The sequence below is a fragment of the Saccopteryx bilineata genome, chromosome 4 (assembly GCF_036850765.1).
Source record: "Saccopteryx bilineata isolate mSacBil1 chromosome 4, mSacBil1_pri_phased_curated, whole genome shotgun sequence".
Classification (NCBI taxonomy): Eukaryota; Metazoa; Chordata; class Mammalia; order Chiroptera; family Emballonuridae; genus Saccopteryx; species Saccopteryx bilineata.
The window spans coordinates 54,157,296-54,184,040 of record NC_089493.1 but is presented as its reverse complement, the minus strand read 5'-3'; the positions used below and the strand labels follow the sequence as shown (position 1 = coordinate 54,184,040).

The 26,745-nt window shown below is 38.1% G+C and overlaps 1 protein-coding gene and 2 pseudogenes across 5 annotated transcripts in view; 1 reads left to right on the top strand and 2 right to left on the bottom strand.

Moving 5' to 3' along the window:
• Nucleotides 1-26,745, bottom strand: part of DPP8 (dipeptidyl peptidase 8) — a 73,220-nt gene that overhangs the window by 21,325 nt on the left and 25,150 nt on the right. For all 5 annotated transcript variants that reach the window (XR_010731096.1, XM_066273492.1, XM_066273490.1 and 2 more), the window contains exons 7-15: nucleotides 18,815-18,925; nucleotides 17,513-17,641; nucleotides 16,914-16,975; nucleotides 12,337-12,437; nucleotides 11,486-11,663; nucleotides 10,163-10,322; nucleotides 5,219-5,298; nucleotides 2,205-2,357; nucleotides 1,351-1,486 (exon numbers count right to left, since the gene is read on the bottom strand). Coding sequence is in view for 4 of the 5 variants with exons in the window: in XM_066273492.1 (XP_066129589.1) it covers nucleotides 1,351-1,486; nucleotides 2,205-2,357; nucleotides 5,219-5,298; nucleotides 10,163-10,322; nucleotides 11,486-11,663; nucleotides 12,337-12,437; nucleotides 16,914-16,975; nucleotides 17,513-17,641; nucleotides 18,815-18,925 (1,110 nt within the window). In the remaining variant the exon portion in view is untranslated. The remainder of the gene's footprint in view (nucleotides 1-1,350; nucleotides 1,487-2,204; nucleotides 2,358-5,218; nucleotides 5,299-10,162; nucleotides 10,323-11,485; nucleotides 11,664-12,336; nucleotides 12,438-16,913; nucleotides 16,976-17,512; nucleotides 17,642-18,814; nucleotides 18,926-26,745) is intronic.
• Nucleotides 13,571-16,028, bottom strand: LOC136333882 (peptidyl-prolyl cis-trans isomerase D-like; annotated as a pseudogene).
• LOC136333878 (small ribosomal subunit protein uS10-like) lies at nucleotides 21,008-22,828 on the top strand (annotated as a pseudogene).

Here is a 26,745-nt window from a genome sequence, read left to right as displayed (position 1 = left end):
AAATAAACGACCATCCCCCTTTCAGGTGATAAGCAAAAAATCACATTTCAAAAAAATTTATCTTTAAAAAAGAAACCCTAATAAACATACCAAATTATCTATTTCAGAAATAAAAACACAGTTTACCAAAGCTATGCAGACCTATCATAAGTCTCTGTATTGGATGACACACACAGATTTTAGGCAAAAATCATCACGTTACATATTCTGCTTCTGCGCACTAGCACACACTATACCCTGTGTTGTGTTATACTACTTTTTTAAAATTTTATTTATTGATTTGAGAGAGAAGGAAGAAAAGGGAGGGAGGAGAGAGAGAAACATCAATTTGTTGTTCCACTTATTTATGTACCCATTGGCTGATTCTTCTATGTGCCTGACCAGGGATCAACCCTACAACCTTGGTGTATCAGGATGACACTAACCAACTGGGCTACCTGGCCAGGGCTTATACTAATTCTTAATCTTTTAGCAAATATTAATGCATGAAAATACTAAACAGGAAAAAAATAAGGGATATAGTAGACTAAAAGACACATAAAATTAGCCTATATTTTATGTTTAAAAATCAAGCATTTTAAAAATAGATGATTCAGCCTGACCAGGCAGTGGCACAGTGGACAGAGCATCGAACTGGGACACAGAGGACCCAGGTTTGAAACCCCAAAGTCCTGGCTTGAGTGCGGGCTCATCTAGTTTGAGCAAGGCTCACCAGCTTGAGCCCAAGGTCGCTGACTTGAGCAAGGAGTCACTTGGTCTGCTGTAGCCCCCCAATCAAGGCACATATGAGAAAGCACTGAACAAGTAAGGTACCACTACAAAGAATTAATGCTTCTCATCTCTCTCCCTTCCTGTCTGTCCCTATGACAAGATAAAAAATAAAATAAAAATAGATAATTCACAGTACTCTTCATTCCCATAAAGAACAAGTGTTCTACCTTTTATGAAAATGGCCATTGCAAGTGCTTTACAAGTTTAAGATACTAACTGGTTATTCCCTAGAGCAGCAGCTTTGCTGCTCAAAGAGTATTACTAGTTCAGGGTACATTATCTTCAAGTTCATTTGTTTATCTGGGAAATCATCCCAATGTGTGAGTAAATGGTTTCCTGGCTAATATATTGACTATTTTAATCCTATTTTCAAAAAGGCCTTCCAGACCTGCTCCTGCCCAGAGTGGGAGATAACCTATATTACTTGGTAGTTGAGAGAATAGGAGGGATGACATCAATCAGAAACCCAGTAGCTCAGGAACAGGCGGTGGTGAGCGATGGGTACATGGACTTATTACACTGGTTTTAGCATGCTAGTGTACTAATCCTATTTAAGATCAGGTTTAGGGAAATGAGTACCTGCTGAATCCAAAATGGTGGCCCAAAATTCCTTTGTTTTGCAAGTTGGGTCATCTTCAGGACTTGATAGCTTGTAAAGGGATACAGAGTGTGGATTCTTCTGGTTACTGTACTTACTTATAAAGAAGTCACAATGCTAGAGAAAGGAGAAACAGTTACTTTTTCCCCAGGGAAAGGTAACAAAGGATATCTGCTACTACACCTGCACTGATGCCACAGGAGGAGTGTAAGAGCCTGACTGTTTATGTACATACACAATGCTGAAGTTAAGGCTAAATTTTTCAAAGTTTTTCTTCAGAGAATCAGACTTCTGCAGGCCAATTTCACCAATTTTGATATTACTCAAAAGAAGTACTACATGCGGAGAGGTTTTTTTTTTTTTTTTTTTTTTTTTGCACTTTTCTGAAGCTGGAAACAGGGAGAGACAGACAGACTCCCGCATGCGCCCGACCGGGATCCACCCGGCACGCCCACCAGGGGGCGACGCTCTGCCCACCAGGGGGCTATGCTCTGCCCATCCTGGGCGTCGCCATGTTGCGACCCTCCTGGGTGTCGCCATGTTGCGACCAGAGCCACTCTAGCGCCTGGGGCAGAGGCCACAGAGCCATCCCCAGCGCCCGGGCCATCTTTGCTCCAATGGAGCCTTGGCTGCGGGAGGGGAAGAGAGAGACAGAGAGGAAGGCGCGGCGGAGGGGTGGAGAAGCAAATGGGCGCTTCTCCTATGTGCCCTGGCCGGGAATCGAACCCGGGTCCTCTGCACGCTAGGCCGACGCTCTACCGCTGAGCCAACTGGCCAGGGCTCCCGGAGAGGTTTTTTTATATGACGAAACCCTTTTCATACAAAGACTTAATACCCGGCTGATGCAGCAAGAGTGGGAATAGCCATGGTCAGTCAGCCTTGTTACTTCTCCAGGGTTTACATAACTGACCACATACAGATGATGTTCTAAAGGAGAATCTTTGGTGCCTTCAAAATATACCAGCTTTCTGACTTCATCAACCTGGATCTGCCAAAATAACAACAACAAAAATCAGTGGTAGTAGGACCTTGGCAAGGTTGGTAACCAATCAACAATCCCCAATTTTATTCAGAATCATTTGAGTCACCCTTTGACTTGTGCCCTTTAAAAAAAAGAAATTCCACAAATGTTAATAAACCTGTTGATTTTGTTTATGACTTATAGCTGAGAAAAAAGAACACCAGAGTTGCACACTAATTGGTAGAATTTGCTATATGGTTAGAATGTATACTTTTCTTAAGATATAAGAATTATTTCATTAAAATGAGATCTGTCTACAGAAAAAATGGCTGTATTGCAGCTTAGGTCAACCATTCATGCACACTTAACAGTCTAATTTTAGCATCCTATATATGTTTCAATTGGTGCTTTTTTGGTCTTTTGCACAAATATGCAAAAGTGTTTTATCTATTGAGTTGGAGAATAACAACTCAATCACAGTTTCAATACTGGTATAGTTTATAAATAAACATAGATAAGATCTTTTATTTATTATTTTTTTGTATTTTTCTGAAGTAAGAAGAGGAGAGGCAGAAAGACAGACTCCCACATGCACCTGACCGGGATCCACCCAGCATGCCCACTAGGGGGCAATGCTCTGCCCATCTGCGGCGTTGTTTCGCTGCAATCGGAGTTATTCTAGCACTTGAGGTAGAGGCCATGGGGCCGTCCTCAGTGCCCAGGCCAACTTTGCTCCAGTGGAGCCTTGGCTGCGGGAGGGGAAGAGAGAGATAGAGAGGAAGGAAAGGGGGAAGGATGGAGAAACACATGGGTGCTTCTCTTGTGTGCCCTGGTCAGGAATCAAACCCAGGACTTCCACATGCCAGGTCGATGCTCCACCACTGAGCCAACTGATCAGGGCCAAATAAGATCTTTTAAATTTTCATTCAAAACTCAAAAAAATTGCAAGTAAATTCACAGATGAAGTCACTTAATACTCTCCTCAAATCACAAGATTCTGAACAAATGAGTTTTATTGTTTCTTTTAAAAATCTTTTACCAGCCTACTCAAACAAGTTTAATAAAATTCAAGTTTTTAACAGACCAAAGAAAACACAGATATATTTTTAACACATGGATACAAAAATAAACACAGTTGAGATTCTGTATATGACACATACAGAAAGGATACAAGTGATAGGAAATGGCAGAACAAACATTCATGAAGCTTCAAAGGTATGTGTTAACCTGAGCAAAAGGCTGGGACTGGTTCTGCCTTGACCTAGAGTTGGGAATCAGGCCTTTCAAAATTGAAAAAATAAGTGCTTAATTCCTTACTGTCCCCCCACCCCCACCCCAGCCCAGCCAACTCTAATGGTTCTTTTCTCTGTTTCAAGTAACTACTTTATTCAATTAGAAGTACTGGAATCACTTGAGGAGCTGTTACACTGATTGCTGACTCCCACCACCAGAGATGCTGGTTTAGGAGGTCGGGGGCAGGCCCAAGAATCTGCATTTCTATAAAGGTTTCCAGGTGATACAAAGGCACTGCTGGTGGTCCATGGGTCTCACTGTAAGAACCAGCCCAAAGAAGGGGCACACAGGCTTAACAGTCTCAAATCCTTAATCACTGCCATTAGACATCTGAGTGGGAATAAGGACACTGGCAAGTGTAGAGAAAAAAAGATAACTTAAAGAAAGCAAGGATAGAGAGAAACAGGAGTAAGAAAGAGATATAAACACAGCACATAAATAAGCATGACATAAAAAAGAAGTTGACACATATCATGGCAAGTAGTAGAAAGACATTTAGGTTGCCCTAATCAAGTTCGTATCTATATAAATACAATTTTGGGGGTTCCCTAGGTATTATCCAACAATTATATAACATGAAGTTTACATTAGTGTAATCGTTTCCTATCAAAACTGAGAATTCCACAATAAGATTTTTCTCAGTTGACAATAACATCCAAGGTCCCTAAACAGAAAAAAATTTATTTGGATATACAACCAAAGGCCATGTGAGATTCTCAGAGTAAATTAGACTTTAAAGGTTGCCTATGATATTATATAGTTTTTACCAACAAAAACAAACCTATGATCTGGATCTTCATTTTTTTCTCCCTAATCACCTTGGGGACAACAAGTGACTTCTCTTAGTAGCCAATACACTATCTTTCAACAAAACTCTGAATCAATTTGAGCAAATGACAGGTCTTCACTAAATCCTGGTAGGATACATCAACTTAACTGCATGTATCACGCATAAAAAGGATGGAGACCTCATGAAACTGACCATCTAACTGAAAGCTGAAACAAATATATGATACTATGAAAGGCAAAAGAAAAAAATTAGAATTCACAAATAACCACAGAAAGCTATATGCTGAGAGTGAAACATTTCCCTCCTTTTTCCTATCAATCAACGTTCTGTATAAATTTCTATCACTCTTTGTAGATAGACGAATGAAACTTTAAATTTGTGAGATAAGATAAACAGGTGAATGGAAGAGAATCACTACCTCAGAAGTAGTAAATGTAATTTCTAATGTAGAAATGACACAAGTAGTTTGTAAGAGATTTAAGATTTTCAAACTGTATCTTAATTTACCATTTCTACTAGACTTGAGAAGTATGAACTAGCCCCTCTCTTATTAAGTAAGTTGCAACACTATATTTGAAAATGGTGACCTGTAATAACCAGTATACATCTAATACCAGGGCTAAAAAATGGGAGAGATTGATCATTTAAACCAAGATTCTTCTTTTCCAACAACGTGAGTTCTTTTAGGCCTGAACTTAGTATTTTCAAAACACTGGGGGCCATATGAAGTTGTACTACTGAGTTTTAGTACTGCATATGCATAGCAGACGTTGACCAAACATATCAGCAGAATTAAAGAACATACGTTAGATCCATGCCGGCCAAGAACTTCCCATTCACCACTGGTAATTGCTATTTCTTCTTTGACAGGACACTTGAAATCACCTAAAGATAAATATAGTTATAATTCAGCACTTTATACCAGATTATAAGCAAATGAAACAATAAATAATAGTATTTTAAACTCTTTTCTTTTCCAAAAAGGTACATTACAATTTCAAGTTACGTCTTGGGTAATGAAAATGTCTGGGAACTAGTAAAAGGTGTTAACTGCACAGCACTAAATATACTAAATGCCACTATTCATTTAAAATGGTTACTTTAATGTTATATGAATTTCACCTTAAATATAAAAGATCTACAGTTTAAAAAATACCAAGTTCTGAGTCTTCACAGTACTCTGGAAAAATGGAATGATCTATATAAATAAAGTAAAAATAGCACAATAGATTCTCATGGCAAAGACAGAAAAGAACTCAAAAGTACTTACATTTGTAGACCTTTGGTTAGAAAAACAAATCTAATGGGTCAATAAGGCATTTCTTCTAGAAATGTAACAGACTAGTTTAAAAAGCCACAAGAAGAAAATTTTAATATAATTGTTCTTCATTTGCCAGAAATAAGTTGAGTATTACCACATTAAATGCCCATGTGCCCCATTTGTCTTTATGAGATTCTGTCTTGGTAGGTGAGGCTCCCTCAAGGTTTAAAGAGAGGTTAAAAAAAACAAAAACAATTCCTCTTTGCCTAGCTGCTGTTAACTATGGCTGTGGAAGGGCCAGTTGAAGACAGGCTGAGATGATGAGATGGTACAGGGTCTTAACTAGTCCCATTCAAATGTAAAAAATGGACTTACTTTCTTTCCCTTAGATACAAAAATTCAACCTAATACTTTAAATGTGATGGCCGGAAAAAACACTATTTTACATATATATCACAAGTATTACTGTAATTGTTTCACATTATAACCAGTTAAGAAAAAGGAGGAGGAAAATAAAGTAGACATTAAGAAAAAGGAAGAACAGCCTGATCAGGCAGTGGCGCCATGGATAGAGCAATGGACTGGGACACAGAGGTTCGAAACCTGAGGTCTCTGGCTTGAGCATGGGCTGGCTTGAGTGCAGGATCATAGACATGACCCCATGGCCACTGGCTTGAACCCAAAGGTCACTGGCTTGAGCAAGGCATCACTCACTCTGCTATAGCCCCCCGGTCAAGGCACATACGAGAAAGCAATCAATGAACAACTAAGGAGTCACAACAAAGAATTGATGCTTCTCACCTCTCTCCCTTCCTGTCTGTCTCTACTGTCCCTCTCTGACTCTGTCAAAAAACAAAACAAAAGAAAAGAAAAAAGAAGAAGGAAGACTTGGAGGAAGAAAGACTAAGAAAAACCTGAGGGAAAGAGAAAGAAGTAGATGAATTGAGGGGACCAGAGATAGTCACTGAGAGGGAACAAGGGCCAGGTGTTCTGAGATGAGTATTTACTGAGGTATCAGTTCTTTAAGTTACCATCTTTTTATTACTGTCCCCAAAGTTTTTTGGTTAATTAACTATTATTCACAGCTTTCTGACGAGTATTCATCATAATGCTTTCTGGAACTCCATAAGTGGATTTAATTTCTGAGTAACAGAGGGACTGGAGGCACAATTTGACACTAAGGGCGATGTTAAACTAAGGCTCTTATGGAAGAAACTCTCCATCTTAGATATATAAGATCTTGCCTGTTTTTTAAAAAAATTAGGCCACGGAAAGGAATAAAGTCATAGGTAGCATTTACTTTGCTAGTCCTAAGACAAAAGGCCATGTTGAGGCCCTGGACAATTAATTAGCTCAGTTGGTTAGAGCAGTGGTCCCAACCTTTTTTGGGCCACGGACTGGTTTAATGTCAGAAAATATTTTTCACGGACCTGCCTTTAGGGTGGGACGGATAAATGTATCACGTGACCGAGACAAGCATCAAGAGAGAGTCTTAGATGGATGTAACAGAGGGAATCTGGTCATTTTTTTTTTTTTTTTTTTTTTTTTTTTAGAGAGAGAGGAGTGAGAGAGAGAGACAGAGAGAGAGAAGGGGGAGGAGCAGGAAGCATCAACTCCCATATGTGCCTTGACCAGGCAAGCCCAAGGTTTCGAACCGGCGACCTCAGTGTTCCAGGTCGACGCTTTATCCCACTGCGCCACCACAGGTCAGGCCAATCTGGTCATTTTTTAAAAATAAAACATCATTCAGACTTAAATATAAATAAAACAAAAATAATGTAAGTTATTTATTCTTTCTCTACGGACCAGTATCAAATGGCCCACGGAACAGTACAAGTCCGTGGCCCAGGGGTTGGGGACCACTGGGTTAGAGTACTGTCCTGATATGCCAAGGTGGCAGATTTGACCCCTGGTCAGGGCACATACAAGAATCAACCAATGGCCCTGGCCGGTTGGCTCAGTGGTAGAGCGTCGGTCTGGCATGCAGGAGTCTCGGGTTTGATTCCTGGCCAGGGTACACAGGAGAGGCGCCTATCTGTCTCTCCACTCCTCCCCCTCTCCTTCCTCTCTTTCTCTCTCTTCCCCTCCCGCAGCCAAGGCTCCATTGGAGCAAGGCTGGCCCGTGCGCTGGGGATGGCTCTATGGTCTCTGCCTCAGGTGCTAGAATGGCTCTGGTTGCAACAGAGCAACGCCCCAGATGGGCAGAGCATCGCCCCCTGGTGGGCGTGCCGAGTGGATCCCGGTCGGGCGCATGCGGGAGTCTGTCTGACTGCCTCACCGTTTCCAGCTCCAGAAAAATAAAAAATAAAAATAATAATAATCAACCAATGATGGCATGAATAAGTGGAACAACAAATTTGATGTTTTGCTCGCTCTCTCTCCCTTTCTCGCTCTCTAAAAATATAAATATATAAATATATTTACTTACGTATATATTTAAACAGCTCACCCAATTAAAAACTTGGTGAAAGCCTGACCAGGCGGTGGCACAGTGGATGGAACGTCAGACTGGGATGTGGAGGACCCAGGTTCGGGACCCCGAGGTCGCCAGCTTGAGCGTGGGCTCATCGGGTTTGAGCAAAGCTCACCAGCTTGGACCAAGGGTCACTGGCTCAAGCAAGGGGTCACTCAGTCTGCTGTGGCCCCCCAGTCAAGGCATATATGAGAAAGCAATCAGTGAACAACTAGGGTGTCGCAATGAGAAGCTGATGATTGATGCTTCTCATCTCTCTCCATTCCTGTCTGTCCCTCTCTCTGACTCTCTCTGTCTCTCCCATAAGAAAAAAAAAAAAAAACAACAAAAAAAACTTGGTGAAGGATTAAAAACAGACACTTCTCCAAAGATATTCAAATGGCCAATAAACACTTAAAAAGATTCACAATGTCACTAGTCACTAGGGAACTGCAAATCAAAACCATAATGCCATACCACTTCACACACACTAGGGTGGTTATTATCAAAAACCAAACCAAAACAACCAAACAAAACAATACCAGAAAATAATAAGTATTGGGAAAGATGTGGAGAAACTCGAACACTTGTTCACTGCTAATGGGAATAGAAAATGGTATAGCAACTATGGAAGCTTATGATGGTTCCTCAAAATATTAAAAACAGAATTACCATAAAATCCAGCAATTTCACTTTTGAGTATATACTCAAAAGAATTGAAAGCAAGGTCTCAAACAGATATCCGTACACCCATGTTCACTGTAGCATTATTCACAACAGCCAAAAGGAAGAAGTTAACCAAGTGTCCATGGACAGATGAATGAATGAACAACATGTGACGTATAAATACAATGCAATATTATTTAGTTTTAAAAAGGAAATATTTTCTGATACATGCTACATGGATAAACCTTGAGAACTTTATGCTAAATGATATAAGCCAATCATAAAAGCATAAATACCATCTGATTACACTTGAATGAGGTATCTAGAATAGTCAAATTCACAGATACAGAAGTGGTTGCCAGGGGCTGAAGGGAAGGAAGGAATGAGGAGTTATTTTCTGTTAAACCGGGTATTCATTGGGTAGTTTCAGTTTTGAAAGATGAAAAAAGTTCTGAAGATAGATGGTGGTGATGGCTGTATAACAATAATATACTTAATGCCATTAAACTGTACACTTAAAAATGGTTAAAACAGTAAATTTTGTTATGTTTATTTTACCACAATTTTTTTAAATGGCTTTGTTGAGTCTGTTAAGTTACAAACAACAGTTAAGCATATAACAACATTGTAAAGTACCTACTATTCCAAAACAAAAACTATAACTCAATATTTTAAAAACCCAGAAGGTTTCAATGTACTATTTCACTTTTTCTAGGCTTACACATCCATTCTGTATTACATTGCCCAAATGAAAACCATCTTTCTTTGAAGACAAATTAACTTCAGCTGACACAATATTTAATTTCACTTTGGACAACATAATTATATCAATCTGAAGAGCTAAAACTATAAATAAATTTCAGTATAGATGGTGACAGTAAAAAAAAAATCTAGTATGTAAAAATATCTAATAACTATATGACATTTTAAAAATAGCTTTTCATATCTGAATGATACGGGCTCACTTTAAGCAAATTAAAAATTATAGTCAAGGCAAAAATAGAAAGTAAAAATAAGCAATTCTACTTCCCAGAGATTACCCACTATTAACAGTTTCTTCTATATCTATCAGGAACTTTGTCCTACAGAGCACAGTCAAGATGGTAGAGTAGATGCCAACTCAACTCCTGCAATGTAGTTTTCCAATTAGGGTACTGCAAGTATTAAAATAACATACTTGTAAATCAAAGCAAAACACTTTTATCCTATGTTTTTACATCTGCATGTATTTATATTTTAGTTTATGTATTGAGTTTAATGAAGCAGAATTGATGCTTATAAAGTGTACAAAAGAGACAATACATTACCCTGCCCCTCCCACCTTCTGCCCCCAACATTGTTTCTTTTTTAAGTAAAAAAGGATTTCTTACTTGGGGCAGGCAGCCCACCACTGGATCGTTTATACTTGCTCTCCTTTAAAATGGATGTAATTTTATATAAATGCCGAAAACCTGTTTTGCATTCAGAGGCAAAAATAAATTCAATTTCATCTTCATGACTTTGGGGGAAAACATGAAAGATGTCATGGATCTGTAAAATGAATAGCTTAATTTACTATACACATTAATGAAATACTACATAAACAATTCAATTAGACTAGAAAAAGACTTGATAAACATACTCTGAAGTATAAATAACTGTCAGTGCTAGGGGCTGTGGTATATTTACAATTATAGATTTTGCCTGGCCCTTTTAGATTTATCTTACTTTAGTTCAAGCCTTAATTCATTGAGAAATAAATATTTCCAAATGGAGAAAAAAATGCCAAAACCTTTTTCTTACTCACCATTTCTGTAATCTTTTGAAACATGGCATGAAGCTTGTTTAGATAGATCTTACAGAAATGATGAGGAAGCCCTGGCCAGTTGGTTCAGTGGCAGAGCATTGGCCTGGCATGTGGAAGTGCCAGTTTTGATACCCGGTCAGGGCACACAGGAGAAGCAACCATCTGCTTCTCTACCCCTCCCTCTGCTTCCCTTTCCCTTCCTGCAGCCATCACTCAAAGGAGCAAGTTGGCCCTGGTCACTGAGGATGGCTCCATGGCCTTGCCTCAGTGGCCCCAGATGGGCAGAACACCAGCCCCAGATTGGGAGGGGGGTTGCCAGGTGGATCCTGGTCAGGGAGCATATAAGGAGACTGCCTCTCCATCTCCCTGCCTCTCACTTGATAAAAAAAAAAAGAAAAAAAGATGAGGAAAATTTTTTTTTACATTTTTTTGAACTTAACAGTTGAAGGGAAAACAGGTTTGTTTTAAGTGAATCTTATAAAGCTTATATTCAGAAAGGGGGACTTTATTTTGTATATTAAGTTTTCTCCACTAAATTGGAAAATGCAAAATTGAACCCAAAACTGGTATATTTTGGTATAAGTTTGCCAACAGAAAGAGAAAGTATTTTCTAAACAGGACTCTTCTGGTCCTCTCAAGAGTACTGATGAGGCTGTGTTTTCCATGTCTGATGTGACAACAAGAGTAAACCTGCAGCCAGGGAGATGTCACATCAATGGCATCTACTTTCTACCTACGACCATTTCATTATTCTAGGACCACCATTCTATTTTGAAATGTTAAAACTAAGCAAATAATATTGATGGTTACTTTGAACTTAAAAATTCATTTTGATAGTTTGCTATAAAACTTCATTGCTTTAGTATTCTGAGAACATATTTAACCAAATAAAGGAGAAAAGGCATACATTTATCCAGATGTCTGTTGTTTCTTCATAGATAATCAGTGGTGTCACAGAGTCAGGCACTGACTCAATGAGTCTCTGTCTTTCCATGGCATCATCTTCCACTGGGATAAATAATTCAGGTGAGATCAACACTATCTGTAGGCGAATTTGGGAGCGATCTAGTAGAATGGACCAAGCACTATTTAAACAATAAAAGAAAAGCACCAAAAATAAAGCAAGCTCTTAGAAAATGAATATCCCCCTACTCTCTCCCCTAGCACCCATCAGTTATTTCTGTAACCAGAATAAAAAAATTGCTTTAGTATATGTTAAATTATTCCTTACAATGGCTTATTAAAAGTATTAATGTATTCTATTGTTATTTTTAAAAGGTAAGCTTAAATAGTGTTTTAAAGTGCTTTTCTGTAAATTCCAAAATCACAGATGGCTTTTGAAATTGTTTTCTCCCTTTAGCGTCAACAAATGCCAGCCTTGTAAAACTCTTGTCTACATTAGACACAGAACTATTTGTAATCATTTTCACATAAGGCTCTATAAATATTTCTACTTAAATTATACAGTAAAAAAACATGCACATACATGTGAGCCTTAAAGTCATACTATTTTAACCACAAATAACTAAAACCATGACTGGATAAATAAGAAACAACTGAAATGCAATGCACCTATGCCTATAGCATTACAAATCCAGAAGTTCACTTAGCTAAAAAAAATCTTTGTGCATAAATAGCTACACTGCAAATTTACATGTGCACACAACTCTAACTGAAAGGCAAACCTAAAAGCATAGACATTTCTAAAGTTCTCAATCCTAAATTATTTATAAAGAAATGACAATTTAACATACGCACTATTTTCCCTCTGGAGTCCATCCAGCTCTGGCAATATATTCAACTCCTTCAAACAGAATCTCAAAAGGCTGAATTAGTTCCTTATCTATGACAGCTATAATCTATTAAAAAAAGAAAGAAAGGAATCTAGTTATAAAAGACTTAAATAAATAATTAGCTTACTAGTCTACTTAAATCACCATCTTTAATAGCATGATACTTTTTCAGACTTAGGCATTTAAAAAGGCACACAGGATATAGCAAGACCAGCAGTTGTGGGTTACCTGTGCTAGTGCTCTTTATGCCTGAAAAGGTTCTAACAACAAGAATTAGCACAGTCTACACTGGTTACCAGAGGGGAGGGGCGGAAGGCTGGAGGCTGGGGTGAAAAAGGTAAAAGGATTGAGAAGTACAAATTGGTAGTCACAAAGTAGTCCCAGGGATGTAAAGTACAGCATAGGGAATATAGTCGGTAATATTATAATACCTATATATGGTGCCACATGAACCTAATACAATATTGAATGTAAACAGCAAATAAAAAGTAAAATTTAAGAAAATAATAAAAAAAAAAAGAATTAGCAGTCTAAAAGTCTTTTCCCATTTATTTATACTAGCCGATCCCTTGGTAACTGGTAAAAGTTTTAATCACTTTAGACTCTAGTATCTATAAAAAATAATAGTTGGCCCTGGCCAGTTGGCTCAGCGGTAGAGCGTCGGCCTAGCGTGCTGGAGGACCCGGGTTCGATTCCCGGCCAGGGCACACAGGAGACGCGCCCATTTGCTTCTCCACCCCTCCGCCGCGCCTTCCTCTCTGTCTCTCTCTTCCCCTCCCGCAGCCAAGGCTCCATTGGAGCAAAGATGGCCCGGGCGCTGGGGATGGCTCTGTGGCCTCTGCCCCAGGCGCTAGAGTGGCTCTGGTCGCAACATGGCGACGCCCAGGATGGGCAGAGCGTCGCCCCCTGGTGGGCGTGCCGGGTGGATCCCGGTCGGGCGCATGCGGGAGTCTGTCTGACTGTCTCTCCCTGTTTCCAGCTTCAGAAAAATGCAAAAAAAAAAAAGTTCCTAGTTCCCTATATTTATTTTACATATATTTTTACTTTGTAACACTTTTATTTAGAGTGAGCTTACATCAGTGTTCCTAAACTATAAACAATGGGGAACTGAAGGATCAAAGGAAACACACTAGGGATCAAACATAATACACAAAACCCCTTAAATTTTTTTATTGCCTTAATATATCTATGTGTAATATTTAAGCAGAACTAAATTCCTTATTAAGCTTACACTCCCTTCTCTTTATCTTTTGTTTGACTTTCAGCAATTCTGCCTGGATAGCTTATCTTTCAGAGCTATCTCCTGAGCTTTCTTAAGATTAGCCAATGCTTGGTTGTGTTCTTTTAAAACCTTGGCATCCTTGAGCTCTACAGGACGGGGCTTTGGTATTCGATGGGTCTATTTCAAGAGCCTCCAAACAACTGTCAGTTGCTCCCTGCCAGTTTAACATCTTCAGTTCACAAGCACCAATATTCAACATGCAGCTTCAAGTTACAGGTTGCGGCCTCGATCTATCTGCTTTCTCATTAACAGCTTTTGAACCTTCCACACATCTTAAAACCTTTGTACATTTTTTAATGGCCATCTCCCAGTTCTGGGGTTTAAAACACGTTACTCCATTTTTTTGTATTGTTATTAATATTTTATCTACATTTTTAAAATCTGTATCTGCACATGAGAAAGTCAGGGGCTTGCACTGAAGCCGCCCAGGTACTATGAAGGTGAAGGCCAGTGCCACTTGCCCGCTGAGGCGGAATCCCCAGGCCTCTCCAGTCACCGAGGGCGCACCACAGCCTGTCAGGCCCATCTCCTGCCCCGTCCACTGTGCCAGGAGGTGAAGCATGAGCACGTGTTAGGACCAGAAAGATGGTGAACTATGCCTGGGCAGGGTGAAGCCAGAGGAAGCTCTGGTGGAGGTCCCTAGGGGTCCTGCCATGCAAATTCATCATCTGACCTGGGTATAGGGGTGAAAGACTAATCCAACCATCTAGTAGCTAGTTCCCTCAGAAGTTTCCCTCAGGATAGCTGGCACTCTCAGACTTTGCAAAAACCTGCACACAGTTTTACCCAGTAAGGTTAATGATTAGAGGTCCTGGGGCCGAAACATTCTCAATATATTCTCAGACTTTATTTTTATTTTATTTTTTTCTTAAGTGAGAAGCGGGAGGCAGAGTGACAGACTCCCACATTCAACCCAACTGGGATCCACCAGGAAAACCACCTACTGGGCGATGTTCTACCCATCTGTGGCTGTTGCTCCGTTGCTTGGCAACTGAGCTATTTCAGCAGCTGAACCAGGCTATGGAGCCACCCTCAATGCCCAACTTGCTCCAACCTGAGCCATGTCTGTGGGAGAGGAAGAGAGAGAGAGATAAAGAGAAGGGAGAGGAGTAGGGGTGGAGAAGCAGATGGTGACTTCTCTTGTGTGCCTTGACTGGAACATATATATGCAGGGACAACACTCTACCACTGAGCCAACCAGCTAGGGCCTATTCTCAAATTTTAAATGCATAAAAAGCCTAGCTTGCTCGCATGGAGCCAGGCATGAAATGTGAGTGTCTAGTGGGCCACTTTTGGTAAGCAGAACTGGTGCTACAGGATGAAAAAAAATATCTATATCTGCATCCACAGGGAAATCTGGATGACTGTTCCCAGAACCATGTTTTGGGAACATTCCCCAATCACCCCCTTACTTCAGTTCTCTACATTCTGTACTAATGCACAATTTGGCAAGTTTTCCACATTTCACTTCTACATTTTCCAGAATTCCTTTAATTACTTGGCCGAATACCACATGTTTCCCACCCATATTAGAAGCTGGAACTGTTGTGACCAAGAACTGAGAACCATTTGTAATGCACCCTGCTTCTGCCATTCTCAATAAACCTGCCTGGTCATGCTTACAATAGACATTTTCATCTTCAAACTTTTCACCATAAATACTTTCTCCACCTGTCCCATTCTGATTTGACAAGTCTCCACCCTGAATCATAAATTTCTTAACAATTCTAGGTAATGGGCATCTTCTGAAATGGAGATGTTCCCCAGTGGTGGATCCAATTCCTTTTTCTCCTATACACAATGCATGAAAATTTTCTGCAGTTTTGGGTAGAATACCTATAAACAATTTTAAGACAACTCAGCCAATTGGCTTGCCTCTGATGTTTACATCAAAGACTCAGGGGTTACTAGGGTTGGAGGGCTAGGTTCTTATAGCCTAAAATATTATTTGTATAATATATTAGTAAAAAAGTCCTGGGCAAGCAAACTTTTTTCCTTTAGACTTTAAATTTTTTAAATGGGCAAAGGAACTGAATAGACAGTTCTCCAAAGAAGATATACTAATAGCCTCTAAGTACACTAAAAGATGCTCAATATTATTAGCCTCAAGAAAATGTAAATCAAACCACAGTGAGATACAACTTCAAACCCACTAGAAGGGCCATAATAAGTAAGATGACCAAGTATTGATGAGTACGTGGAGAAACTGGAAAACTTATATACTGCGTGAATATAAATTAGTGCAGCCACATTAGAAAACAGTCTTGTAGTTCCTCAAAAGATTAAACAGTTATCATGTGACCCAACTATTCCACTCTTAGGCCAAGAGAAATAAAACCATATGCCCACAGAAAAGTTTATACACACACATTCATGACAGCATTATTCATAATAGCTGAAAGGTGGAAACAATCCAAATGTCCATACTAATGAGTAAATAAAATGTGCTATATATCCATACAATGGAATATCAGATAATTAAAAAGTAATAAAGTGCTGATACACAGTGCATCATGGATGGAGCTTTAAAACATGATGCTAAATGAAATAAACCAGACAAGATACTATATGATTCCATTTAGAAGAAGTGTCCAGAACTGGCAAGTCTGTAGATAGAAAGTAGATCAGTAGCTTCCCAGAGCTGGGGAGCAAGGGGGAGTTGATGGGTAACAAATAAGGGATGTAGACTTTCTTTTCTATAATGGAAGTGTTCTAAAATTGACTTGGTGATGGTTGCACAACTCTGTGAATATATTAAAAGCCATTTTAATTTTAAATGAGTAAATAGTGTTGTATGTGAATCAGATGTCAATAAAGCTGTTTAAATGTCTTGATTAAGTCTTTAATTAATAAGTCCATAATTAATCTTGTGTGCATTCAGCTTATAAGCATTCCAAACTGAAAGCAGCACGACAAGAGAAATGTGGGACATATAATAAACCATAAACATATATCTAACAGAGAAGGTGATTTACCAGTCAATAGTATTTTTAAAATACTGACCTAGAGAATTAACAAAGGAAGAATGAGAAACTACTGGAAAGGAGTGGTGTATGGCATATCCCCATATTCCTATTTTGGGAACCAAAAGTAAATTTTCAAAGTAGAAAATAAGGTCAACCTGAAATCATGATCCACAGATGTCTTCACAAGTTCAACAAGCCCCCAAAATAAAAAAGTATACCTAAGATCTTTATTAGACTGATTTGATTAGACTGGTCAAATGACACAAAAAAATCAACTCAACATTTTATACTTACCCTTCCTTCAGTATCAATAATTATTTCTGACATCTTAAAAGTGACTTTTGGATTTGCTGTGCCTGTGGAAAGAGACATAAATAAGTGGTAATGCTGATCCAAAATTAATAAAACTAATTTTGCCAGATCAATCCAATACTTCAGTTAAGTCAGAATCCCATACAGAGTTTTTATGCATAAGAATCTCAGAACTCCATTGCAAATTACAGTTTTTAATATGGATATTAAAAAAAGAGGTTGAAAACCATCAACAGTATGAAATAAAATTTTGTATCATTTTGAAATGCTGTAAACAGCAAAATGGGGAAGATATTACCAATTTATTAAGAAATTAATTCCTTAAATATCTTTATTTTCTAGCAAAAATACCTTTTTATTTATCCCTTGAAATAATCAGTTTTGTGCATGTCTCCACTTTTGAAAATAATTTAAAAGGATCAGCTTGTAATTTAAAAAAACTACTTCAGTGACACTTAACAACACATCCTTACTAAGGCTGTAAATAATCCAACATTGATCATAACTTTGGATTGATTGCAGAGAGATTCTTGTTTGGAAAGTAGAAGTGAGTAAATACAAATGCTAGTGGAATACAGTACCTGTTTTAGGATAACGAAATGAATCTGCTCTTCTTGTTTCCAACATAGGGGATGTAACATGAATAATTTCCACCTCAGATTCATCATTTTCTTCATACAATATTCTAAGAATTTTGTTGCCACTAGGAGCTTAAAAGGAATTTAAATATTGGAAATTTAGAATTACTCCAGAAAGTCATCATAACTGACCATTCCTCTAGTATATTTTCCAAGTGAAAAATAATTTACATATAAAATATACGACCTTTTATGTACGAAAATATCACTAGTCTCTGCAGTAGCAAGATGAGTTACCACTAAGCCACTTCTACTGGCTGACAACAGTTAACTCCTTCTGGAGGGCAAATACTGAGGATAATTATGTATATATACATAACTAAAACAGGGAAACACATGTGAAGGACTGATGCTTGCACACATAAATATGCATTCCTTACTGAAAAATAAATTAATTATATTTGTAATATTTCCTAAACAAATTAATGTATTTAAATAGAGTTCAGTTTTTTTAATGGTTTCTCTAATTCACGTCAAAATCTTGCTCTAACAAACACAATTATAGAAAAACATTTTACATCTTAAAATGCCCAAATCTAAAACACGGCTTAAAACTAAATATTTTTTCATGGTCCCTTAGAGAAGTGTTCAGATGCTAGCTGTAATACATTATTAGTAAGTCGTGAAATCTATTAATGGGTCATAACCAGCTTCTAAAAATTACAACAAACAAAAAATATATATGAGTATGTTACACATAAGGAAAAGCATTCCTTCATAAAATTTATTTTCTAGTTTTATGCCTATAGTATATTATGCAGTGTATTAGGCTACAATGCAAATTTCTTACTGGGTCACAGTCAGCCACTGCTTTAGAGAGCTGTTTCTCAGGCACTAAAAGAGTTGTAAATTTACCAAGAAAAAAGAGCCCCTTTTCCTGATCCATTCATACACTAATTGGGCCATCTGTTCATACAGACTCTAGTCAATCCTACAACTAATTAAGGTATGGTACTTTGTATTTTGCCACCAGTGTTGCCAACATTATCAAGACCAGCTTCTAGATGAAAAATTGGCAAGGGGAGTTGAAGGACCTAAACCAATGAGCCACAACATAAATGTTTTTATTAGAATTCATTATGTTGGGATAGAGTCTATACATTGTAAATAACTACTAGTAGAATTCTGTCTTTAACATTTTAGAATTTACTAATCAGAATTTAGAATCTCTGCACTTAAGTAATTGGTAGTTGAATCTCATAATTCTTTAACTAAGCTATAATGTATTATTTTGAACCCCCTTACTTGTTTCAGCTTCTGGACACCACCAATAGCCAGAATACCTATCAAATTCTTCTTGAAGAACAAAGGTAGCAACTCCAGCTGATCTGGGATCCTCTTCCATGTTGGCTAGCTCTGGACAAACAAAAGCAAAATTATTAGAGGAAGCTCTCTACTTTTTCATGGGTACAGAGCTGTAGTACAGTGGTAAACTCTGGAGCCAAACAGGCTGAATTCACATCTGGGCTCCATCATTTACTAACTGATCTTGGGCAAATCACCTAATCTCACTCCACTTAAGTGTCCCATTTGTAAATGGGAATAAGAACCTACCTTTTAAGGCTGAAGATTAAATTAATTAATTCACATAAAGCACTCAGAACAGCCTGGCCTATGGTGGTGCAGTGAATAAAGCACTGACCTGGAATGCTTGAGGTTACCAGTTCGAAATCATGGGCTTGCCCGGTCAAGGCACATGCAACAAGCAATCAAGGAACGTCTGACGTGACACACTATGAGTTGATACTCCATGCTACCCACCCCCCTTCTCTCTTATAGAATCAATAAATAAAATCTTTTTTAAAAAAGCACTAGAACAAAGCCTGAACTATAATATGTATTCTATAAATGTTACTATTTTTTTATTTAGCTAACATCATGGAAAAAATAATATATGTAAAGGGTCATTTTGACTTGTAACTCTCCTATATAGAGAAGTACATTTTTAGGAATCAATTGATGATTTCTTCCCCCGCCCCTTCAACCAGAGCAGCTCAGCTTTGATTTGTTTTACACTTAAGGTTTCCAGCAAATAGTTTAAAGGGAACATGTGCTTTAAAAATAAAACAGCCTGACCAGGTGGTGGTGCAGTGGATAGAGCATCGAACTGGGATGCAGAAGGACCCAGGTTCGAGACCCCGAGGTCGCCAGCTTGAGTGCGGGCTCGGTTTGAGCAAAAAGCTCACCAGCTTGGACCCAAGGTCGCTGGCTCGAGCAAGGGGTTACTTGGTCTGCTGAAGGCCCGTGGTCAAGGCACATATGAGAAAGCAATCAATGAACAACTAGGTGTCGCAACAAAAAACTGATAATTGATGCTTCTCATCTCTCTCCATTCCTGTCTGTCTATCCCTCTCTCTGTCCCTGTAAAAAAAACAAAAACAATAAAACCACAAAGTCATAATTATATAAGGTTTCATGACACAGGGAAATGTTAACAATATCCTTGAATTAAAAAAAAGTGTATCACTAAATGTCATGTACACTTTGATTCCATTTATTAAAATGTTACACAAATGTCTATTTTTAAAAATGTATTGGGATATAAACCAAAATGTGGTTGTCCCAAAATAGTGAGACTGTGGATGAGTTTAAAATATATATATATATATATATATATATATATATATATATATATATATATATATATATATATATATATCTGCTTTATATTTTGGCCAGTTATGCATCTTTATTGAGATATAACTATCATATGATAAGTGCACATATATAAACTGCATAATCTGTTGTTTTGACGTGTATATAACCATGAAATGCCAACTATAATCAAGATAATGAATATATTCATCAACCCTGAAAGTCCGTGTTCTTGGTAATTCTTTCCACCTGCCTTGCCTTTACCCTGTCCTGCCTTACCCTGCCCCATCCCTGTCCCTATGTACTGATCTGCTTTCTGTCACTATAGATTAGTTTGCAGTTGGCCTGACCTGTGGTGGTGCAGTGGATAAAGCGTCAACCTGGAAACACTGAGGTTGCCGGTTCAAAACCCTGGCTTGCCTGGTCAAGGCACATATGGGAGTTGATGCTTCCTGCTCCTCCCCTTCTCTTTCTCTCTCTCTCTCTTCCCCCACCCAAATAAATAAATAAATAAATAAATAAATAAATAAAAATTAAGATTAGTTTGCAGTTTCTATACATGGAATCATGTAGTAGGTACCTTTTTGTCTGGTTTCTTTCACTGTCTGGCATAATTTTTTGAAATTTATCCATGTCATTGTGTGTATTACTGGTTCATTGATTTTTATCACCAAGTGGCATTTCATTATATGGATATACCATAATTCATCTATCCATTCACCTGCTGATGAATATTTAGGGCTGTTTTCAGATTTTGACTATTACCAAGTTTCTATAAACATTTGTGAAGTCTTTATGAGGACTTACACTTTGTTTTCATTTGGGAAAATACCTAGGAGTGGAATGGCTGGGTCATTTAGTAATTCTGTGTTTGGTGTGTTTATTTGCTTGTTTGTCTTTGTGAGGCAGAAAGGAGAGACAAAGAGACAGGAACATCAAGCTGTTCCTGACGTGCCCTGACCAGGCATCCAACCAACAACCTCTGCGCTTTGGGACTATGCTCCAACCAACCGAGCTGTGTGGCCAACGCTTATGTTTAACTTTCTGAAGAACAACAAACTGTTTCCCAAAGCAACTGCACTATTTTACAGCCCCACGGGCAGTGTGTTATTCTCACTAGTGTCCCACGAATGACAAGGTGTCCATTGGCTGCTGGGAGCATGAACGCCCAGTCTGGATGAGCTCTGAGAATCATGTCTACTGTTTCTTTCGGGGGTGCTTGCCCTACCTAGCTTCAGTAGTTTTCTCACCTGCACACACTGATTAGCAGATCTCCAGAGGTCTCTCTAGTACTCTGCACGGCAAACTTCTATCCTATTGGCCTCTGCAGATTCCCAGCTCCAGCTCCTCAACACAGGGAGAACACTGCACTTCGCCTGGGTTCCCACTTCCTACTTGGTGGCCTGGAAACTCGCTAGGCCACACACTGGGACAGGGCTCACCTTGTTTACTTCCCTCTTTCAGTACTCAATGTCCTGTACTGCCTGGATGCCATGTCTAGGAATTCTGTTTGATTTGTTTTGTCCAGACCTTTTAGTCGTTTCAAGCAGCAGGTTAAATCCAGACCGTTTCAATTTCTCCAGAAGTCTAACTGACATCAGTTATGCTAACAGAAAATTTTTTCTTCAACCCATGGATATTTGAAGTGTTTAAAAATTTCCAAATATTTGGGATTTTTTTCCTAAGTGAAATGTTATTTATTTCTGACTCGATTCCACTGTGTAATTAGTAAAATCTTAAGTGTACCTTTATTTTTGAAAAACGCATACTTATATAACCACACCCTATCAAGACAGAATACTTCTAACACTCCAGAATGTTTTCTCATGCCCCTTCCCAGTCAAGGTCCACTCCTGCCCAGAAGCAATTATTGATCTGATTTTTATTACCATAGGTTAGTTCTGCAAATTTTAGCACATCATATAAATGAAATCATACAGTATCTGTTTTGTGTCTGTCTGCTTTTTGAGATTAATCAATGTTGTTTTATCAACATCATGTTGTATCAATGTATCAGTTAACCCTTTCCTTTTTATTGCTGAGTGGTATTCCATTGTTTACCACAGTTCTTTTATTCATTTATCTGTTAATGGATATCTGGGCTGCTTCTAATTTTTGGCTACTATGAAGAAAGATGCTAAGATCATTCTTGTACGAGAATCTCTGTGGCTCTTTGAAGTAGACACGATTGCAGCTGTAGTGGAGCTCTGGCCTGGCTCCTCCCACTTCTGACTCATGGCTGTTTGCTCTCATTCTCACTGAGGAACAAGTCAGTCAGGAAGCAGTACTGCAGCTGTGGTTTTTAAAAATACTGCAAATAGATCCATGGAACCAGAGGTAGTGATTCACAAAATCTGAATTACTCTAACCAGCTACAAGACAAAATCTTTGGAGAATGTGTGTGCTGACTTGCTTAGAGGGGTAAAGGGACAGAACTGCCAAGAGAAAGAAACAGTTCAGATGCCTACTAAGACTCTAAGAATCACTACAAGAAAAACTCCCTGTGGGGAAGGTTCTTAAGACATGGGATCATTGTTAGATGAGGATTCACAAGCAACTTATTGACTTGAATGGCCCCTGTAAGATTGGTAAGCAGATTATTCCCATCAGTACTGAGCCAGGAGTCAAGGAGTCAAGGTTGAAGTCACTATTGCAGATGCTTAAATCAACCTTTTTAATAAATTGACTATCAGTTAAGAAAAAAAAGAATCTTTGAGGATGTATGTTTTTATTTCTCTTAAATAAAGACCTAGGAGTGGAATGGCATAGTAGTATGGTAAATATATGTTTAACTTTTAAGAAATTGCCACATAATTTACCAAAGTATTTGTATTATGTTCTACTCTTAGTAGAAATGTATGATGCAAGAGGCTCTCTAACCTTTGGTGTTACCTTTTTTACCTTAGCCACTCTAATCGGTATATAGAATAATATCTCACAGTGACTTTAATTTTATGTATAGTTTTTATTTTTAATTTAGAAATTAAATTTAATGGGGTGACACTGGTCCATAGGAACACACAGGTTTCAAGTATACACCTCTATAGCATGTGAACTGTTCATTGCATTGTGCGTCCATCACCCAAAGTCAAATCATTGTCTATCACCATATATTTGGCCCCCTTTACTCTCCTGCATTATTTTTATTTGTCTTTATTTTCTCTTATTGTCTGAGATGAATGTGCAGTATGAACCAATAATCCCTTGTCCAAAATTTTTGAGTTCAGAAGTGTTTGGAACTTATAATTTGGGGGATTTTCCACATATTATACATCTACTACATAATTATGTAACATCTCTAACAGGGTAATCAAATATCGTGTAATCAAATATACCAATATTTCTGCAGCAAACATATGAATAGGCACACTAAGTAGGATTAAGATTATAAATATCCTCAGGTCAGTTCAGGTCAGGTTTTGACACTAAATGAGTTTTAGTACCAAGCTAATGAAAACTCATCTGAGTTTTCCAAGTTTTTCGAATTTTGGAATTAAAGACATAGCCAAAACCAGTGCTCGGTTTCTTGGATCTTTCAACTACCCCAAAGTTATACCCCACTAACTGTTTTATATTTTGTTCTCCTTTAGATACAAAAACAGATGCCACTCATTTGTTTCTCCCTATACAGATCTTAATTATTAAGAGTTACTTATTAAATGAATAAATAGTATCATCTTGTTCTCCCAATAAGATACATCCTTTGAGTATAGAGGCTGATATTAATATTACTTTTAAATTCTTCTATCATACTAGGCAGAGAATAAACACAAACACATGCACATGCAGACTGACTAAACCATCTAAAAACAGACTTCCACTTGAAAAGCTACTGTGAATGAATAAGAGGAATAAGAGTGATAATGCTCACTCTCTACTTACCTTTCTAGCTAAACAAACACAGAGTACTTACTATGTTTCAGACCAAGGGTCCCCAAACTACGGCCCGCGGGCTGCATGCGGCCCCCTGAAGCCATTTATCCGGCCCCCGCCGCACTTCCAGAAGGGGCGCCTCTTTCCTTGGTGGTTAGTGAGAGGAGCATAGTTCCCATTGAAATACTGGTCAGTTTGTTGATTTAAATTTACTTGTTCTTTATTTTAAATATTATATTTGTTCCCGTTTTGTTTTTTTACTTTAAAATAAGATATGTGCAGTGTGCATAGGGATTTGTTCATAGTTTTTTTTATAGTCCGGCCCTCCAACAGTCTGAGGGACAGTGAACTGGCCCCTGTGTAAAAAGTTTGGGGACCCCTGTTTCAGACATTGTCTTAAACATTTCACAAATATTAATTCATTAAAGCTTCATAAAAACCCTAAGATGACATGATATTACCCTTTTTACAAATACATAAACAAAGAGATAAGATAAATAAAGTTATAAAACTAAAAAATGGTAGTCTGGTTCTAGATCATAGTTTTAATTACTCTACTGACCCTGAAAATAATAAATACACCACTCTTCCATATACACACACAAAAAAGAATAAAAACACTATTACAGAATTTTCCAGGGTTTCAGTGCTTTCTATTTTAAATTCTGCCAATCTTCACAATAATCCTGTGTGGAAAAACAACTCTATAGAATGAAAAAATAGACTAAAAAAACCCTTAATTCTAGTTTCTTTGAGGATCAGAACTGTATCTTATTCAATTCTGTATCCTTAGTTCTTGAGTTCTGCCTGGCACACACTCAATATATTTTTGTTGACAGAATATATCCAACAGATTTCTTGCCTACTAACTCAGTGGTTTTCAACCCACAGTCTGTGGACAGATGCTGGAATGCCAGATATTCTGTGCCGGTCCGCAAAAGAATGAACCACTCTGATGCTGTATGAAGATTAGGTGCTGGTCCATGAAAGATAATACTGGGGAACAAAATTTTTGTTGCATCCACCAAAACACTTGTTCTTATCTAATTCGAGTGTGCTGATCTCAAATCTGACATTAGTTTTTCTCTGTAAGCTACAGTTTTTTTGCAATTCAATATTTTAGGTTTCCATCTTATTGTAAAATTTTCAACATTTAGTTTAACAATGAAGTAGAATGTCTTCTTGGGCATCATTTTTGTGAAAATATAATAATTTATATAATGCAGCAAATACACTAATACACTAAAAGATATGATTGCATCAGAATTTGTCTACAATTTTGAAATAGAACATATTAAAACACTTATTTTAATCATAAAATTTGCACAAAACTTATTTAAATTCTATTCACGCAAAAATTGCGTTTGTAGCTCTTGCGTTTGTGTACTTGTTGAGGACAATCTCGTTTGATGCTTCAGCAGTAGTCTGCTCATCACTAACAGCTCCAAGATTTTCGGGAAACGTATCAAGGTGACTGTTCAGGAAGTGAATCTTAATGCTCATCATACATCCAATGTTGCAGAAAGCCAACAGCATCCTTTGAACCAGAAGTTTATAGTTTTCTGTTTTTTTTGTTGCCAAGGAAGTTCTTTGTAACTGCCAGAAAAGACTGCCATGCTGCTTTCTCCTCCTTATTCATCTTCCTGGCAAATCCTTCGACACGTATGAGGATTCAAATTTGAGGTCCATCGAATACACCTGCTGTTATCTTCTTGAAAGACAAGGCAGGAAAAGCAGAAATAATATGTTGAAAGCATTCACTTTCTCTATTCAAAGCCTGAACAAACTGCTTCATTAAGTCAAGTTTGATGTGAAGTGGGGAAAGAATGATCCTGTCTTGATTAACTACAGGTTCATTCACAATATTTTGCATCCTTACTTCCAAGCTTCATGTTTTGGCCACTCCTTCTGTGTCCAGTGTTTTTCCCAAGCTCGGCTGTCCCACAAACACAGAAAGCAAGGATACTTCGTGAAACCTCTGTTGTCCTAGCAGGAAATTTACCATTTTAAGATCCACACAAATGATCCCGTTATGCTCCTCAGACTTCAGAAAGTCGAGGACAATTTTTATGTCATAATCTCGCAGATGAGTTGAATAACCAATTGGAACCGCTGCATAAACATAAACATTACCGTTGTGTAGGAGAGCACATTTCAGACTCCGCTTAGAGCTGTCAAGAAATAGCCACCATTCTGCTGGACTGTAAGTGGTAACACCTAGCTGGCTGAGAAGACTACTGATATCATGACATTAAACAAAGTGTTTATCTTTGGAAAAAAAGTCCACAAAAATTTGTTGACGCTACCTGAAATGGGATACTGTAGCTGACCGGTGAAGTACATTCTTTTCTTGAAGCCTGAAGGCTAGTAATTCAGCTGCTTTCTTTGATAGGCACAAATCTCTTACTAAGTCATTCAATTCGGGTTGGCTAAACTGCTGAGGGGTTAATGACTGCTTGACATCAGAAGAAGACCCTGCAGGTTCTACAACCATTTCCTCACGCATCTTTTCAAAATACACTTGATCACCATGTTTGCTTTCTTCATCCTTAGAAGAAATAAAACCATTGAAAACTGGAACTGGGAGTGTCTCAGTGTGGGATAGGTCGTATTGCTGAAGGAATATTAGGATATGCAATCATATGCCATTTTTTCTTGCCAATGCCCTTTGTGTGGATCAGACAGAAATAACAGTCACTACTGTGGTC